Here is an 18,736-nt window from a genome sequence, read left to right as displayed (position 1 = left end):
TTCATACCACGTGCAGTCTGGAATCATGCATAATGTAACAGTGCAACTGCTAACAGCAGGCTCACAGAAGATAATTTACACTTGTTTTTATGGACTTGGGGAACTGATCTTTGAAGTTGTCCCTAATGAGATTCTGCTTGGCCCTAACAGCATCCTGAGAGAATGTGCTGGTTTTCTCCCTTGCATCCAGTGCATACTTATAATGCAGAATCCAGACCTATTTAAATTGCACATGTGGGCTGGTGTCCGCCCATGCCATTGCAAAGTCAGCTTCTCACAGTGGAGGAAAAAACCTACTAAAATGTCTCAATTTACCTTCAAGTGGTTTTTTTGTAATTACCCATACCACCTTTACTAATTACCAAAAGATACACGGGTGTTAATGAATAAGGTTTCTCTTTAATTTGTACAGTTGAACTCGTAACTTGATTAAGCTGCCAGGTCACTGGCAGCTGTATCGCACATTGCAGAAGACACGTCTGAGGCTCCTCAGAGGAAAAAGAAGTGTAGCTGTGTAACAGATCAGAAGACTTTATTTCAAAAACACAGGCAGGAGCATCAGTAACCCCATCAGAATGTTTTTTCCTACGCCCTACATAGTCACTGCTTTAATACCATACCCACTTGTTTTTAAAAGCTGTTTCAGTTATGAGATCCACAAGAACCACTGAACCAACATCACTGAAATCTCATGTTGCAGCTAATGCAGTCGCCACAACGCCTGCTACAGCTTGGAGATCCTGTCGTACGACTGCTGCAAATGGACAATGGGTGAAACAGATGACGTCCACAGAGAACAGACCTCAGCTCCGTCATGCTCAAAGAACACAGGTGGATCCATCTGTAGTCACACGTACAGTAACACAAGCCTTCCAGAGTACTGGACCAAAAATGACCACAAAAGTTAGATAAACATTTAGAATCATAGAATTATCTTGGTTGGAAGAGACCCTCAAGATCATCAGGTCCAACCATAACCTAACTCTGGCACTAAACCATGTCCCTGAGAACCTCATCTAAACATCTTTTAAACCCCTCTAGGGATGATGACTCCACCACTTCCCTGGGCAGCCTGTTAACCCTTTCTGGGAAGAAATACTTCTCCCCATATATAGCAACCTACATAATATGGTTCTTGACTATCACCTGTTTCAAGTCAAAGTATTCAAGTAAACTGGAGCCGATTTTCATTTAGATTAATACACCGATGTGCAAATTACAGCAGTTCAGGAACGTTTTCAAGCACCATTCAACTGCCTCTCTGCAGGACAACAGCCTTCAGGAGGGTGCGAAAACAACAGCGTTGGGGATGGCAACCCCAGCAGCCATATGCTGTAGCTGATATATCATATATACTTAAATTACACCACTAGTGAGTCAACATTTTAACTTAGCTCTCTGCCTTTTTCTGCTTGGAAAATAGAGATGAAAAAGATCCATAAATTCTTTGAAAATACTTGCCACCACTGTTCATGCCCTATGAACACACAGTATATTGTTTAAGATTAGATGACTCCGGGCAGATAGCAGGACACCCGATATTTCATTTAGAGCTCACTGTCTAATCTGTCCCTAAACAAACAGAAATTCTACCCCTTGACAGCTGTTTAGTGCCTTAAAAAAACCACAAAGGACTCCGCTTTAGTTGCTATAAAGACATTAATGCAACAAAGACCACTACGGCAACTGGTGTTCTCTGAAGAAACTCCGGTTTGAATGGTGGCAGAGACTAATCGACCCTCCCGCTTCCACGTGAAGTCCCCACAGGTAAGAGACGAGAGTCATTTGTGGGAACTTATGAGGGAAGCTCTGGCAGTAACTACAATAGCTCTGCGTGCACACGTGGAGAAAGAGAATTTGTTCCCAGCGCACTGTCTGACACTGCTCGCAAGCACACTAAGCCCAAAAGAAGAAAAAATTGTAAAGAATGGAAAAAAAAAAAAGGGAAAAAAAGTGCCTTTTAAGCGCTGGGTTCTGGGCACAGCACTGAAAGGTTCAGATGACCTTCCCTCAGTACGTTAACGTGCAGCCTCTTGGTCAGCACTGCCCGATTCCCTGGTGAACAACTACAAGGCACAAGCCTGCAAGCTCAAAATCTAACCCAGCTTTTGTTAGGGAAATAATAAAACACATACAAACCCGAAAGACAGACTCCGATACTACTGCTGCAGCAATGATGTGCCGTGTTCCTGCTACGCTGCATGCCAGAGCGAGATTGCCTTTAAACACACATGCAGATGGTAGGATCTTAACAAGTGAAATACAGCTGCAGGTGCAAGGTGTGTTACAAACTATACTTCAGGCCAACACCTTATCTCTGGTTATTTCTGGGCACGTGAGATCATTTATCCCTTTTTCATCTTCCATTTATTCTGTATTAGTCACCTCAAATACATTCCTCTTACATTTATTGGACAAGTGTCTAGACCCTAAAGAAATTGTATTGCCTCTTTATAACTAGATAGCCGGAAAATTGCCACTTCTTGTATCAAATATTTTATAGGCCCCCATTTAATTTGAACTAACTAATTAAAGAAAAAACATCTACCAACTTCCTGACTCTACGTGTTTCACTTTACAACTTCTAACTCTATAGCACTGAATAAAATGATTCATAAAAGGTCTTTCCCATTCTGTAGAATGCAGTTTTAAAACCTTCCCAGAGAAATACTGACTGAAAACAGTGACTCTTGCACATCACAGTATTAAATGATGGAACGAACAGACTATTGATGAAGACAGGAGACCCAAAGTTAATTTTCATCTTAAATTAATATTCCTCTTGACAATCTTGACTGAATGCAAAGACTCTTTTCAGGAAAATATGCTCTGTATTAATAACATCTAAAATGAATGAGCCTGAAAACAAAACAAAAACCCCCAAACACAGACCATTTAAATTCCTTGAAACCAATGCCAGGATTTCCTTTCTCCTCCAGCTCAGAGAACAGTAAGGCTCTACTCTACTTACATACATTTAAAAAATGACTTGTTTTCTTGAAGGCATAAAATTTATGGTAATGGACAACTAACAACAAATGATGAAAACTCCAAGAGTTAAAGGTCTTCATTCTGTTGCCAAGATGACGTATCAGGTTCTGAGAGGAACAGTATGTGTGATCCTTCCATTAACACAGCAGCACTCTCAAAGCAGCACATATTACAGTATTAGATCTGTGCAGCCTCATTATACAGTCAATGTTTCTAGCAGAAAAATTAAGAATTTTGTGCAAAAAGTTAAAATAACCTCCAAAAGATCTAAGAAGTTGCAGCGACTCATAAGTTCCCTCAGTAGCCCAAAGGCAGCGTGCAAAGTGGAAATTTTCAAGGTACAGTATAATAATGACAGAATAAAACTTGTTCTTCTTATAAACATGCCTTCCTTTCAAAGTGGCAAAGATCGTTGTTTAAAAACAAAAGATGATGGAAAAAATCAAACTAATGTCAAAACAAATATAATCAAAATGAAAACAATTTATTTAAAAGTAATTTAAATTATTTATATAAATTTCAAGAAATTTAAATTATTACATCCAAGTTCTATATATATTTCAATGTATAATTATGTATTTATATAGTTTTAATATATTTTCTCCTTTCTACCAGCAAGGAAAAGTTAACGTCTGGCTGACATGAAATGTGCAAAATAAATAAGCCATAAAGATGAAATTTCCCTCTTCTTTAATATCTGTTAATTGTCATAATCTTGTACATACATTGTTAACAACCAGAGAAAGGGAGTCTCTAAAAGAATCATAGTTGATAAAACTGAGGAAGCCACTTAATCTGGCATCTCTAAGTGACTGGTCCTGTCCCAGTGGAATCAATAAGAGTGTCACTAATCACTGAGTTTAACAAGTACAGGACAAGGCTCCTATTTATTAAATATGCTGGATCACATGAAATTTTAATTCTAAACACTGATTTTTCCCCAAAACTACAGTCCCACTGTTAATGGGAAAGAAAACAACCCTTGGGTAATTCCCACTGCTGGCCAAAAGTGAACGCGCTTTAAGAAACAAAGAAGCCTAGAGTAATTAAAAAGTAATGACTTTTTTCTTTGTGCTCCCTGTATGAAAGGAGCACGAGGGAAGATACACTGGCCTAGCGCCTTTTCCTTCCCATAAACTGATAAAATAGCTAAACATTTAGGAGTAATGTGCTGACCCTGATGCTCCCAGTCACTACATTCAATTCCTTACACGAGAGAAATTGTAAACGTGGTAAATAGCGAGTTTCCTGGCTCACAAATACATCAGATAAAGTCCCTCTATCACACTCCTTTCTCCTGCCCTCCCCCATTCTCCCTCCATCTGCTGCCCTCCTGGGAAGGGAGCGCTACACTTAATGGCTTTGTGCTTTTAAGTCTAATGTGCTGGACATAAGTTAATGCCCAGTACAGTAAGTGGGGACTCTGCTGCGAGGAAGCCTGCGGTATTGTTTTTTCCTTGTCAACGTCCAGTGGAATCTCAGCATCACTAAAACCAAGCAGCATGCAGGGAAGAGAGGGTCTGGAAATACAAAATACAACCTGGAACAAAAACAAATCTTGCAAGACACCACACAGCATAACCATTAAAAAAAACATTCTGGTAAAAAGTTGGGATTTTCCTATTTGTCTCTCCCCTCAATGTGATGATTTAAATTTAGACAACGCGCCCATTATAAAATAGGATGTATAAAAATAGGGGCAAGCGTTTCGCTGGCAGTGGAGCGTACACAGGCAAAGTCTTGTTGACAGCATTCTGATCTACAAGACAAGGGAAAAAATAACATCGGCTTGATCCATCGGAGTGATGAAGAGGACGACTGTATTTGGGCATTACATGTTGACTTGATCTCTAACCATCTCCTCTGCTCCCACCCCAAAAGCTCCAGCTGGGAGATGCAACACTGATCCACCAGCACCTTGTTCCAGGCAACCTTCACACAGCAGATCCTGCAGGACACAAACAGCACTGCGAGAAATCTCCAGGTGTATGGAGGTTAAGGTCAAGCTTTATGGTCAACTCTTCATGAAATAAATAAAGTGACTGCAATACCAGGTACCTAAAATTTATTGTTTGGAATCCGGACTTGTAATTTTCTGCTCTAACCACTTGGTACTGTTACCACTATAAGATTATAATACACTGTCTTCTTGTTTGAAAAAGGCATCAAAATAATAATTCAATGAAGTCTAGTCACATTTACTACAGGATAGAATTGGTTTGATTTCAGCGTTTTAAACACACACGCTTTGGCCACACCCTCCTCATTTTATAATTAAAATCAATCACACACAATATCACCAAACTCACCCTCTGCAATGTAAGACCTAAAAATTGCAATCTTAATGGCCCACATCAAAACCAAAAGTAAGTGGGCAAGACCTGAATTTCCAAATACCAGCAAAGAACAAGCTCTTTATATCCCCTGAAATATCTTCTATGACATATTTGCAAGCACGGTTACCTCCTTCCTCTATTTTTTCCACTTATCTGCATGCAAACATTATAGAAAAAAAAAAATCAGAAGGCCAGTATGAGGCCGCCTGCAAGCAGAAACAACCATGATGAAGTCCATGAAACTACAACACATATGCCAGGTATGATTCAAACCACTGGAAACAATAAGACAACGCTTCAAGGACAAAAACTCACAACGTGCTGGAATCCTTTATAAGGACTGGGAAAAATCTGGCATGAACTAAAAGGTGAATGATTTTATCATGCACGACTGAGAAGACTTCCCAATCCACTGCCTCACTGTATTTCTGTTATACCTAAGCACATTTGTTTTCTCAAGTTATGCCAGGACATCTTAAGAATTGAAAGCCAAAACCTATCAGATGCTCTTCTGGGAAGGAGACATGCTGGATCTCCATTTCTACATTTTTCCATGGATACCCATGCTAGACAACTGACTAGGAAATTAAGCCACCTCTGGTAGCTAAAGATTGGAAATGTAAACTAAATAACTGCAACATTCAGTACAAAATCAATGTCCACCACCAGCACTTCTGAAATAGTTCTACATCAAACGTAAGTAAGCTGCATATAGTAATTTAACATATAACATAGACCCCTAAGACCTGCATTGTTTACAAGGCTTTCCTTTTGCTTATTTGTCCTATAAGATATTCTAACAAAGATTTGTAAATTAAAATGAGAAAATGTGTGGTGGGTAGGTGTAGGACTTTGCTTGGGCTTGGAATAGCCATCCGTCACAAGGAGGAACAGCCTCATTCTGCTACTGGGAGAAAACCACAAGCCAAAAACTCTACGATGACATTCCCAGTGTGGGGCCTGCAAATTTTGTAGAGTTAACTCCACGTTTGGATATCTATGCTCTAGAAGTTGTTCCACAGGATAGATTGCACTCTCATCCTTCAAGCATTACACAAAAGCAAGAATCTGCTGCTTCCACAAGAATGTCTCTACTACTCTGATATCAAAAAAAAAGACAATCTTTCAGTGACAGTGCAACATCCTGATTGTAAGGTATATCCACCTTTTTTGCCACACTACTGCTGCAGAAAACATTCCTGGTCAGATCCCAACACACACCTCCCAGAAGATACGAACACACCGTATATTGTACATAGACACGAAACCCTAAGCCAAGTGTCCCTCGGGATGACTGACCACTAAAGGAACTACACAGGTAATACTATAACACAGAATCAGATCATGTAATGAAAATTTCCATTTACAGAGCTCAGCTACTGAAACAGGCCTTTACAACTGAAGTCGTCTTTATATGATTAATACAGCATAAAAGAACATTAACATACACACGCATAAAAAACAGCCTGTTTTCTTTCTTTCTCCCTGTCAGGATTTACCACGGGGGCCAGACTGACTCTCCACGGTGTTGCTTTAACAGCATGATTTCATCCACGAAGAAGGTAAAGAAATGTCCATCTCCTCCTACCGTTGGCCATTGGCTGGTCCATAAGCTCACCCCTGTCACCCACCACTGGTGAGGCTACAACAAAGAGGTCACCAAAAGTAGCTCATTGGGGAAAAAAAACACCACTAAATGGACATAAAACTCAGACCACGTCAGTGATATGATCAATACAGCAGCCTCACAGCCTCTGCCAACGCTACCGAGGGGGTGGCAAAGCGTGTGGCAGAGGAACAAGGAGCTGGGGAGCAGTGCGTTCGGTGCTGAAGTCTGTCTGTCCATCCAGAACTTCCCCCCTCCCTCGCAGCCCTGCGAATAACCTACAGGCACCGCTTTCCATACAGACAGCCCCTGGTAATCACACGAGGCCGGTAACTCACACTGAGGTTGATTGACAGATTGATTTTGATAGGAACGGAGACTGCTCTGGCAGCCTGTTCCCAACAGCACTAGAGGCAAAGGGGTTTATCACCAATTTAAACCAGACCTGCCTTACACCTTAGGACAGGGCAATCTGGGTGTGTAGCTAATAGGGTGACCGTGACAAAAAATTATTTTAAGCCTGCCCTACATTTATAATAATAACAATAATATTAGCAGTTTTACAGCACCAGCCTTCCACAGATATCACTACATTTTTTTAAAGGTAGGCTGACGTTATTCCTTTTTCCAATAACAAAAAGAGAGGTCAGAACCTTAATAATTTTTCCCAAAGAGTTTAGCATATTATGACTACAGTGCATACACACAATACAAGGGGCCTAAATTTGAGTTTTAATTACAAAATTGCAAACCCCAAGCCTTATATTACCACCGTACTAACACTTCACTTTCACCATACTCCAATCCAGCATCTCAAAAGGCTTTAAATCTAAATGTATCCTTGTGGAAAAGTCTTTATTCTCATTTTATGTGTAAAAATTAAGTTTAGAACTTATGCTTAGATATTTGCAAAATAAGTAACTTTTAACATAAAATCATTAAGATTGGTAGAGCTCTTAACTCACACAGCCACATGAAAACAAGGAGTTTTCTTAAGGAAGACTAAAATCAGCACCTTTGCAGCTCAGCTTCCATTGTTCTGTAATAGAAGGATGAGCGAACGCAATCAGTTAATGGCCCCGTGTTTAATTTGGGACAGCTGTAAGGATTCTCACCTCCAGCTGTCTTCTCCGCTCCTTGCTGCTGGAATCCCCAGGATGCTGCAGGGAGAGCTCAGCTGCTCCAGGGCAGCTGCTCTGGAGCTTCAGAAAAACTGGTTTGTTGTCCTTCAGCGCCGGTTTGTGAAGTGCTGTGTTTCCGTAGCCACCCGTGTCACTGAGGGACAGGAGACCAAACCTGCACGAGCTCTGTGAGCTGACCCACCGTGAGCCCTGACCCCAGTAAAAGTCCCCGTGTCCGAAGGCAGGACTCGAGTTTTAATGTTCAATGTACTCACATTTTCACTACTAGAGCTTAAATGTGACCTGATTGTTTAAAGGAGTGTTGTTTTTTTCAATTCATTTAGAAAAATAAATAAGGAACTTAGGTGCTCATGAGCTATGTACGCTTTTATAAGCGTTATTAATGGACAGAGCAACAATTTCCACCAAAACTATGGGCGCCTGTCACATCAGTATCAAGTGAAACAACCTGCCAAGCCACACCAGGTACAGCCGACTAGCTTAAGACCGAATCTCTCTATTCTCTCAACCAATATTATTACATATACAAGCCCCACCATTCTGTAAACGTCAAATGAGTTCGTATTCTACTAATGCCAACTCCTTTCCCCTCCTCTTAAGTATTTATCACACACCTTCTATGAAACAAAGTTTTTACAAAACAAATGCTTTATTTCCAACTCATCTCAGTGGGATTTCATAAAACCTATTAAATGTAGGATGGTTTCTCCAAGAAAAAAAAAGTAAGATTCTGTTTCTCAAGGTCAGTAGTCTAATAAGATCTCTAGGTTTTAACAATTTAAGGTTTCATCACAGTTTAAAGGTTTTTCTTCTATGATTATACAGCTATATTCTTATATTACTATGATTATATACACACATTTACACATAGTCATACATTTAAATACTTTAGCCAACTATACATATATAGTTCTACTAATATAAAACACTGTTTATACTCTGTTTTAAAATAAGAATATTCACATGGGGAATTCCTCCAGTACAGGAAAGGCAGTAAAATTATACAGTTACAGATTGTTCAATGTATCTCCAGGTATGCATAAACTCATTTAGAAGACTTTTGCTCTGGCACAGAAACCTGTATCTTTCTTACTCCCCTACTATGGAATTTAAACCATACCAAAGTTTTAACGTGTACTCCAAGTATCCTTAAAAGAAATAAATCCACCAAGTCATTCTGGTGAGACCAGAGGAGAGTAATGAACTCTAAGAGGCTCAGCCTGCAGCCGCTCAGGATACAGGTAGTTTTACCTCCACAAAACTCCCCCACCAGCTGGGCCGGTCCAAACCGGCATTTTCCACAACAAATACACAAAGTTTATTTCACTCTCCCCTTTTTTTAACCCTGTGAAAGTGAATGGCGTGTTGTACCCAAACATAAGTAAATCATGTTCCATTTGGATTTGCCCCATTTTCTTTTCGGTTCCTTTCCATTAGACTGAGGAAAGAGAATGCATGAGATGGGAAGGCTCCCCAAAACAGAGCCTTAGTAATTCCTGTTAAATTAAAATGGTTTAAAGGCTGGTTTAAGAATGGTTTAAGCACTGTGGTAGCTGCTATAAAGCTGAAGAGTTAAATATATATATATACATATATATATAAGCCTTATAAAAAAAGGGAGAACACCCTAATCAAATGATTAATTCAATTATCTTCAGCAATTTATACTTTTTTCCTACTGTTTGCTTGCAATAGGAGAAATCTTTTTCACCCTCTCTATTTGGAGGCTGCAGTTTCACAGGATGAAGCCCCTGGAGCTCCTCCTGCCTGTCCCCATCCCGTGTCCTGCTGCTGCTGCCATTGCTGTCCTGGGCACCACTGACCACAGCCTCAAACAACAAACATCTCAAGGGTCTAAACAGCCTTACAAGTGTCTTTTTCTCAAAAAAGGCAGGCACATTATAATTATTATTTTGCAGCTGCCCTTTGAAGCAGGGAACTAAGGTGATGCAGTTAATTAAAACTAAGTGAAAGTAAACGTGGCTTAGCACCCAAATACAAACATTTTATAACATCTCCAGAAAATAAGTGAAAGCCGTGAGGGGAGCACGGCTCCAAGATGACTCATTTAATATGATATCCCTCTATCCAGAATAACCGTGCAGTAAAAATTGTCTTTAGAACACCTGTTCAGACATTAATTAGTAGAGAAATAAAACACGAAGACTGGACAAACTGACTCAAAATTCATACTACACCTAAGTAACACACAAAACTGCTATCACAGCCAGCCCAAGCAAAGAGAGCTTTAATACAAGGTTATTTACCTGAGAGTACATGTAAATTGATTCACTCAAAAATGCTGGGTAAAAATGCATATAAAGACGATGAAACAGAACTGTACCCCTGCTGATTGAACTATATGACGCTGTCACGTGAAAGGCACAAAATTAAAGTGAGCGAAAAAGCGCAGGACACGTGTCCCACGAAAGGCACCAACACCAGTGGTGCCTTAACCAGGTGTACACTGAGGATGTTCCACTGACTGCCTGTTTACTCTGAGAGTCGAGCCCAAAGGACACTAGAACCAGAAATGTCTCAGTACACACCAAGAATCCAGCTCTCCTCTTTGCACATGAAAACGCACATCCACAAAGAAAGCACTTTAGAAAAATTTCCTTTAGGAAAGAACATTGTCCTTAAGCTGCACCCAGCCGCTGATTTATGGCACGCAGCAGGACCCTGTAGCAATATATCGCCCTGCTATTCACATACGTGTCATAATGCTCAGTTCCTGTGTTGCTTTACTCATTTTTCATCATCCCACTATTTTTTTAAATACATTTTTCACATGAGAATAAAACCTCCTCAAGCTGCCTTTCAATAAAAAAAAACATGCATTAAGATAGCAAAAAAGAAAAGCAGACTGCAATATCAAATCAAACGATCCTGGCAGCTGCAGCAACATGGCACTAGCAAAGATACAACAGGGTAAAAAAAGATGACAGTTTCTTAGTTAATACTGCTTTTACCAATTTTCTGCTCAGGTTTCTTGCTTGATGACATCGTCTTTCAGAAATTCCTTCCATTACAAGTAAGGAGCCCCTCAGAAGCTACTACATGCTCTAGTCTCTCCTGCTCAGAAATAACTCTATGGTGCTTCCCATCACACAAACCCAGAGCCGTTGTCCATCTTCAGTTCTTTGCTTTCCTCTATTCACAATTCCAGATACCTGGTAGGATCCTGTCATTTTTTTCCTCAACCGGTTTTCTAAACACATCATTCGCTATCCAGACCTACACCTAAACTCACCTCCCGCACTGCGACATTGCTTTCTTTGCTTCCATCCTAAATCTGAGACTAAACCCCTTCCATTTCTTCTAAATGTTGATCTCCCCTTCAGTACACCACAACCTTCCTTAGAACCAAATTAAGAAAGCTGTAGTATTTCCATTAAAAATTCTTTAAAATACTATCCCTATATTGTACTTTATAGTTTCAGTATTTATTTCAATTCTACAATTTCTCTAAACAATACCTTCTGAGATATCTGTCATGTCAATATCTTTTTAAGAGATACACAAATTATTAGGGATGTAGCTGTATAAAATGTTTACAAAATAAAGCATGAGTAATTTTTACAATGTAGAACGCCACACCTAGATGGTCCTAAAATCAGTCCTCACTGACATCGATGTCAATACAGAAGGGGTTCTTTAAAACCGTTTTCTAAATGTCTTTGTTTGTTCTGAATCAGTCTCTGCACAGAACCTGTGCTAAAAAGTGCAGCCTGGAGTGCAAAACATGCAACGGAAATTTGCTGATAAAAGCCTGAAAAGTAACTCAAGAAATGGAAATATTTCCAAGAGAAGAGTTACGTGATCGTTGTAATAACAAATCAAATGTAATTAATGAAAACTTTTTCCACCTTGACAAATCACATGCACGACAGACACTCTCCAGCATCCTTCCTAAAGTTGCTTTTAGGAAGATTGTAACCACATGAAATCCTATTAGAAGGTGCTGAACTCCTACATTGTGACTCTTCCGGCAGGCTTCTACATAACAAAAATGCAATGAAGCACCATACAACTTCTCCCCCCTTATTATGCAAAATCCTTATCAAATTCAATAGTGTGGCATCGTTCAAAATCCTGACTAACAATGGCAGGCAGGAGGTCAAGAGATGTCGTCTTTGTTTTAGTTTCACGTGCTTTTTAGTCTAGTAATGTTAAAAGAAAAAAAAAAGAACCTTTACAGAAATAAGAGATAAAGATCAAACCTAACTAAACAATGGGAAGGAAGTTCAGAGTTAAAACTGGTACTTAGCTCTTAACACAAACCATTGTGCCTCGGTACTGGGCAGCAGAATGATCCTGCGGGTCACAGGATCCCCAGGAATAACAAGGTGAGGTGAGAAGCCTTAAGCTCCACGCTGCCCAAGCTTTGCTTGGTTTAAGTTCAGCCCAGGGACCTGGTTTTATGGCAGAATTTGTATTACTTGGGAGGAGGTGATGGGCAGCCCCTTTGTGCAGTGGAGTGCAGCGTGCAGCACACACCGGGACAAAGGAGTCGGTGATCAGGGGGCACAATTAGTCCCAATTAGGCCTATTTCGCAGCCGAATTGTTAAGGGCTGGGGGAAGGGAGCTTAAATTTTCAAGCAATGGGTCCCTCAAGCAACACAAGTTTCAGAAAATGTACCTATTAGTCATGGCTGGGGCAAGTTTCCCAAAGCCCAGTGAGTCTTGGGAAGGAGTTACCTCCAGGAGATGATGGAGCAGGGTTTCTCAAACACCTAAGAAACGTGATAACCATTTTGCCTAGTAGCTAATGCGACTAACCAATTTTTCCAGCTTTCAACCCACTCCTTCCACAGCAGTTCTCAGTTCCAGGCAGACACACACAAAGGCAACGCCGGGAATACTCACATGTGCACATGCGGAGGCTGGAACCTGCTCTGATTGATGTTGTAGTGTGTGAACGCCTGTGTGGGGTTGGAGCTGTATTCGTCCACCGTGATGGTAACTTTGCCTTGTGAAGGAATTCCATGAGCCATCCTTCCTCCTTATGGACATGAGCAGCTCACAGCTTCCCAAGGCCAGGAGCGCGGTTGGGCATCGTGTTCCCGGCAGCTCCCGACGCCAAGCAGCTCCTCATCAACTCCACGGGCCTCTGCCAGGACAGAAAGACAGCACACCCGGCTGTGAACTCAAAGGAGATGGAAACATATACAGACATATTACTTTATCCTCTCCTCATTTCCATTCAATTATATTTTTCTATATTTTTTGATGAACCCATCACCTAACTCTCTAAGCACTGCTATTCACAATTTTTTTAATTACCTCATCGTTTAACACCAACATCAATAGATACATCCAAGGCATGAATGCTTAATGTAAGGTTTTCTCTTTGGGAAAAAAAGCGTTGAAAGCTCCGGTTAAATACTCCACATTTACCAGTCTTTATTTCACATAACATCTCGTGCTAATTGCAACCATGAAAATTAAGAAGTGGACCCAGTTTCCTGAAGGACAAATGGCTTTCCACAAATACACACGCTTGTTTTCGAGGCCTTGTTTTAGCTTCACAAAGTAAGTTACATCAGAGAAACTTAGGAAAAGCTGATGCAAAGTAGGGAGATTTACAATTGCATAGCAAAAGGTACGGCCAAATACCTTTGAACCCAAGTTTTTATCTGTCCAGAGAAAGGCTAGAATAGAATCTAGACAATGTTAACAAAATATCCACGTTACAGTGCACTAGCAATGAAACTGGTTTGGATTCATTACCAGACAGTAATGATTTATCTGACAGGTTCAAGTGCGATTTTACACATAAATATTTCTGCGTAAGATGAAAGAAATATGCTCTTCCCTCTCTACATCCCTATCTTTCACTTCTTTAAAGTGCTCTTAAACATATTTTGTATTAAGACCAGAAGCATTCTAGATGAGCATAACCCCAATAGCCAGAAACTTCCCAAACCTGATCTCTGCTGAGCTCCCTGCACAGAATCTGAGCTTCAATTCCTTCAATCAATACACTGAGGATACTTCAGCTGCCTTCCTTTCAGAGGGACTTTGTGAAAATTGATCAGCTGATGCTCCAAGAATACTTTCAAGATGAGCAACTCTCTACAAGCACTATTTATGAGGTAGATCCTCGGCTGGGCACGCCATCCCAGCTGCAAGGACTTACACGAAATCACGACACTTTGCATCAGTTGATCCTCCCCTTTAGCTGTCACTCGCAATAGTGGATTTGTCATATCTGGTGTGTACTTTACAAAAGTAAATCAGCGCTTACTGGGAAGACAAAGAGATAGGAAAGAGAATGACTTCAGCCCCAAGCATCAAACTAGCAATATTTTCCCAGTGTGATATTCCTGGACTTTTCTTAGCTCCCAGATAGAAATGTGTTTGCCATGTGTAACGTTAAACATTTGGAATCTTTGATTTGTATTCAAAATATATTTTTAATACAAAGACTAATTTCCAGTTTGGCATGAAGCACGATAAAAATGCCCTGCAAATGGCAGATGGCCTGCTATAGGCCATTTATTTTACTATTTTACAACCTCAGGCCTATGTAGGCTTCCATATGTTAGTTGGGTTAAGACATTCTGCAACCTTCATTCCAGTAATTGTGTTCTATCCTTCATCTTCTTTATTATTGGAAGGGAAAAAAAAGAATGAAGATGAAACTAACCCCTTAAATTCCCATTTAGAAACTGACTCACTAGTGAGACAGTACACCTCCATAACTAAGGTTACACCCTGGTCTTTGCATTAATCCCCTATTGTAAGAAAAAGCACAAGTTTCAGGAGTAAAAAATCAGCAAGGTGAGCTTGATTAAACCAATTCTTTGCTGCGTTAGAAGTGATGTAAGACGTGTGCAACAACTCCTCACGAATCGTAATGTAGTGGTTACCAGACCAAGTTTGCAGCTGTTTCCTTCATTTCCCTTACAATTATATTTTAGGGTTATTTTGCATAACAGTAAAACACAACACCTGCTTCAAATTGCAGTCCTGTTCCAAGTACTGTAATTCTTTTGAGATGGGAGCTGCGAGAAAGAGCGTGCAACACAGAGCAGCATAATTGCCCTGCACTGAAAAGTAAATACAAATTAAAACATCTTCCTGTTAGAGAAATGACTGTCATTAACAGGAATGCTACCCATCACAGCTCCCAGGGAAAAAAACTAAGTTCTTCTTTTACACAGCAAGAACTTTAGCGTCTGCATAAATTAAACAGTGTGAAAATTATATGTCTAATGTTATTTTTTCGTAATTAAAAGCTACAATATAAAACAACACGTTAAACCAACAACAAAAATACATTCGGGCTTTCCAAAAAGCTAAATCACGCTATTTTCAGTAAGGAAGGTCAGAACATTAAATTTCATATTATAGTTCACTCATGGAAAAAAATCTAATTTGTTTATAAGAGTGAATTATACATAAAGATAATAAGCATTTTTTACAAGGTTTATAACAATCCATGTTACAGAAAGAAATTACAACTAACTAACATAAAACAAATTATAAGAGGATACTTGAATAGCTGTATTAAATACATAAAAGTTGACTTTCAGTAAGATTATAAGTATATAAGCTGCAATTGCTTCCCATTGTTCCAATCTTTAATCTTAAGAATAAATCTCTACGCTTAAATTAAGAGAAAGCCGAACAAAGCATCCTTTTAAAATGAAATTCAACAACAAATGCTGGACTGGAAAAACATTACATTTGAAGCTGGCGTATTCTCTTATTTCCATTTAGTGCTCTATAGACTATGACAGCTCACCTACCAGACGTAGCTAATTATTACCTGCTTTACTGCGAACTTCTCTGAAGAAAATATCAAAAAGGAGCTGAACACTTCAAAACTTTAAAAACATTTATTTTAGGCCCAAGATTAAAAAAAAAAAAAGGCTACTCTGAATCACTACAATTCTTTCTCCAACTACAATCACTCTTTGAAGATCACACACAGGAGGTGAGTCCAGAAGAATAAAAGTTGCGTGATTTCTCACATCTGTCAGGTAAAACAATGCGCAATATCTTCCACGTCTTATGTGGCATTTTTAAGTAAGAATGACTATATTAAAAACCTAAATGAAGATTTTCTTTCTTTTAGCATCTCAAAAACAGCCGTTATCCTGGGAGCAACAATCCTTTTCCCGCGTGGATACGCACCGACAGCGAGACAGATGTGCTACTGTACACATCTGCTCGATTTTACAGGTACAAACCGGCACTTTTTGCTCAAAGGGCTGACACAAACTTAGGGGCAGCTCATTTTAAATCAGCACGCTACTACCGTGTCAAAAAAAAACTGCCACGAAATAAGCGCGGATAAGTCATTTGAAAACGCAGCGTTACAGTTCACGGAGAGCTCCACATGCACACACAGGCACGCGAAAAACCCATTTCCCCCAAATAAAATATTTACGCCTTCCTCATCTGAATTTCAGAGCTCTGCCTGCTGGCTGCTCTCGCGGTGTCAAAGAGAATAGTGAACGGCGGGAGAGGGAAAGGGTTAATTCCGTGTCAACACCTTCTGTCGGTACATCCAGTATCCCGACACTGCTACAGCAACAAAACACGTTACACCCACCCCGGGCGCGGGCACCGGCCGCTGCAACAGCCCCGCGTTAGCCGGGCCCCCCCCCCCGCACCCCCAGTTTGTCACAGGTCACCACCCCGCGCCGCGGGGATCATTTAACAGCTGCCCCCGCGATGCTGCGCCGCAGTTTGCAGACAAGTCCGGGCTCCAGCCTGCCCACCGAGCCCCCGGCGGAGGCACCGGGGAGCCGGACCCCGACTCCTCCCGCCGCCGGGCCCCCCATACCTGGGCTCCCCGCCGCTCCCCACCTCCGCCCGCCGCCGGCTCCCGGGCCGCCCCGGCCGCGGCCCCGCGGGGCGCCGGGCTCGCCCCGCCGGTGATTGATGGCTCCGGGTGGCCAATGGCTCCGGCGCGGCCCCGTCCCGGCGTGTGCCGCAGCCCCCGCCCCGCACCCCCTGCCCTGCCCCCCCGGCTTCCCACCCAGGGGGGCATTTCTGTAATTTCTGTGCGGTACGTGCCACGGCGCACAAAGTTCACATCACCCCACCGCACGCACAACTGCCACAGAACCGAAATGATTTTTCCTGGGGGGAGGGAGGATGCTCGGGGGAGGGATGCAATAAACTCCACAGCGAGCCGCGGGGGGGGATGCCCGCCGCTTTTTATTCCGGCAGTGCCAACCGCGCCGTCCCCCGCATCTCGCCCCCACCCCCGGAAGGTTTCCAAGTGCTTGAGGCCTCCAGGATCAGGGTTTCAAAGCGGGTTCTCCCGCCGGTGAAACGGAGAAGGGAAACTCCACCGGGGAAAAGCAAAGCAAAGCAAAGCGCTTTACCCTCCTTACTTTTGCGGTGTCCCCCCCTCCACCCCAACCACGGGTCCCTTCGCTCCGGGAGCTCCGTCCCCCGCCGGCCGCTCGGCACTGCGCCCGCCGGGGCTGCCGCTGGCCCCAGCCAGCACAATGCTCCCCGGCCTACCCTCCCGGCCCCGCCGCGGCGCCCCCCGCCCCGACCCCGAGCCGCCCCCCGGCCACTTCCAGCGCTGCAAACCCCCCCTCGCCTCCACCCCGGCCGGGGAGCAGGGCGGCGGAGGGCAGCGGGGGCACGGCCTGGGGGAGGAGGGCAGGGCGGGCTGGCTCAGCGCCGCCGAAAAAGCCGCCTCGGCTGCGGGGAAGCGCCGCCGCAGCGACCCGACCCGACCCAGCGGGCTCGGGGCGGTCGCGCCGGGGGAGGCAGGGAGAGCAGGCGGCCAGTTTTATCCTCATTATTGTTCGCAGGAGGCTGGCCCCGGCACCGCCGCCGGAGCTCCTGCCCGCACCCCCCCCCCCGCTCCGCTCTCGTCCATGACACGGCACCTCTAACCCGCCGCTTTGTGCGCCGCTGCCCCCCGCCGCGCCCCTCCCCCGGCACACAGACACCGACCCGCGGCCGCTCACCTTCCCCCCGCCGGCTGCCGCTGCGGGCGGGTCGGGGATGCGTTCAGCGCGGGCAGCGGGGCTGCTCCATGGGGCTGCGGGGGCGCGGCCGGGGCAGAGCCTGCGCCCGACCCCGCGGCGGTGCCCGGCGGCCTGGGTGCGGGTCCGGGTCCGGGGCTGGGGCGGCGGCAAGGGCGGGCGCGGTGCAATGAGCGGGACTGCCACTGGGGTCAGGGAGCAGGCACCAGGAAACACGGCGGCCACGGAGCGCTGTTCGCGCACACACACACACACACACACACACGCACAGCTCCTCCCGCTGCCTCGCACTTCACCCCCCCGGGCAGGGAGGGAGGGAGCGATCGCTGCTGCATTTCCCAAGTGCGGCACAGCCTCCCCCCGCCGAGCTGGTAGGAAAGGCCGGCAGGAGCAGCGGCTCTGCCGCCCAGGCGGGGTCAGGGGTGGGGTACCGGCTGCCACGGCCCCGAGGCATCGGGAACCCGCCGGGACCCCCCCCGCCGCCGCGGGGCAGCGCCCGGGTCGCAGCGCTTACACACAGCCCGGCACCGCGCATCGCTCCTCGGCTCTTCCTCTGCCTAGATAAATAATAAATAAATAACAACAACATTACAAAAAAAAAAAAAAAATCCTCGAAACAGGTTTTCCCATCTCCCGCACCTTTCATCATTAGGTATTAATGCGGTGCTCTGCTCCTGTAGATAAGCTAACCGCAG

General features: G+C 43.5%; 1 protein-coding gene across 3 annotated transcripts in view; it reads right to left on the bottom strand.

Annotated features, from left to right (window-relative positions):
• The window catches only part of MPPED2 (metallophosphoesterase domain containing 2), a 107,453-nt gene extending 89,219 nt beyond the window's left edge, over positions 1-18,234 (bottom strand). Inside the window, exons 1-2 of one of the 3 annotated variants that reach the window (XM_082057894.1) lie at positions 18,024-18,234; positions 12,946-13,189 (exon numbers count right to left, since the gene is read on the bottom strand). In XM_082057894.1, coding sequence (XP_081914020.1) covers positions 12,946-13,073 — 128 coding nt within the window. In that variant the 5' untranslated portion in view covers positions 13,074-13,189; positions 18,024-18,234. Of the gene's footprint in view, positions 1-12,945; positions 13,190-14,218; positions 14,256-17,942; positions 17,968-18,023 lie in introns of those variants that run through there. The other 2 variants (XM_082057896.1, XM_082057895.1) reach the window with 2 other exon arrangements.
• Between the last annotated feature and the right edge of the window lie 502 nt (positions 18,235-18,736).

This window comes from Streptopelia decaocto (genome assembly GCF_964273445.1).
Source record: "Streptopelia decaocto genome assembly, chromosome: 7".
Lineage (NCBI taxonomy): Eukaryota > Metazoa > Chordata > Aves > Columbiformes > Columbidae > Streptopelia > Streptopelia decaocto.
Note: the sequence above shows the minus strand (reverse complement) of the source record. Positions and strands in the feature narration are given on the sequence as shown.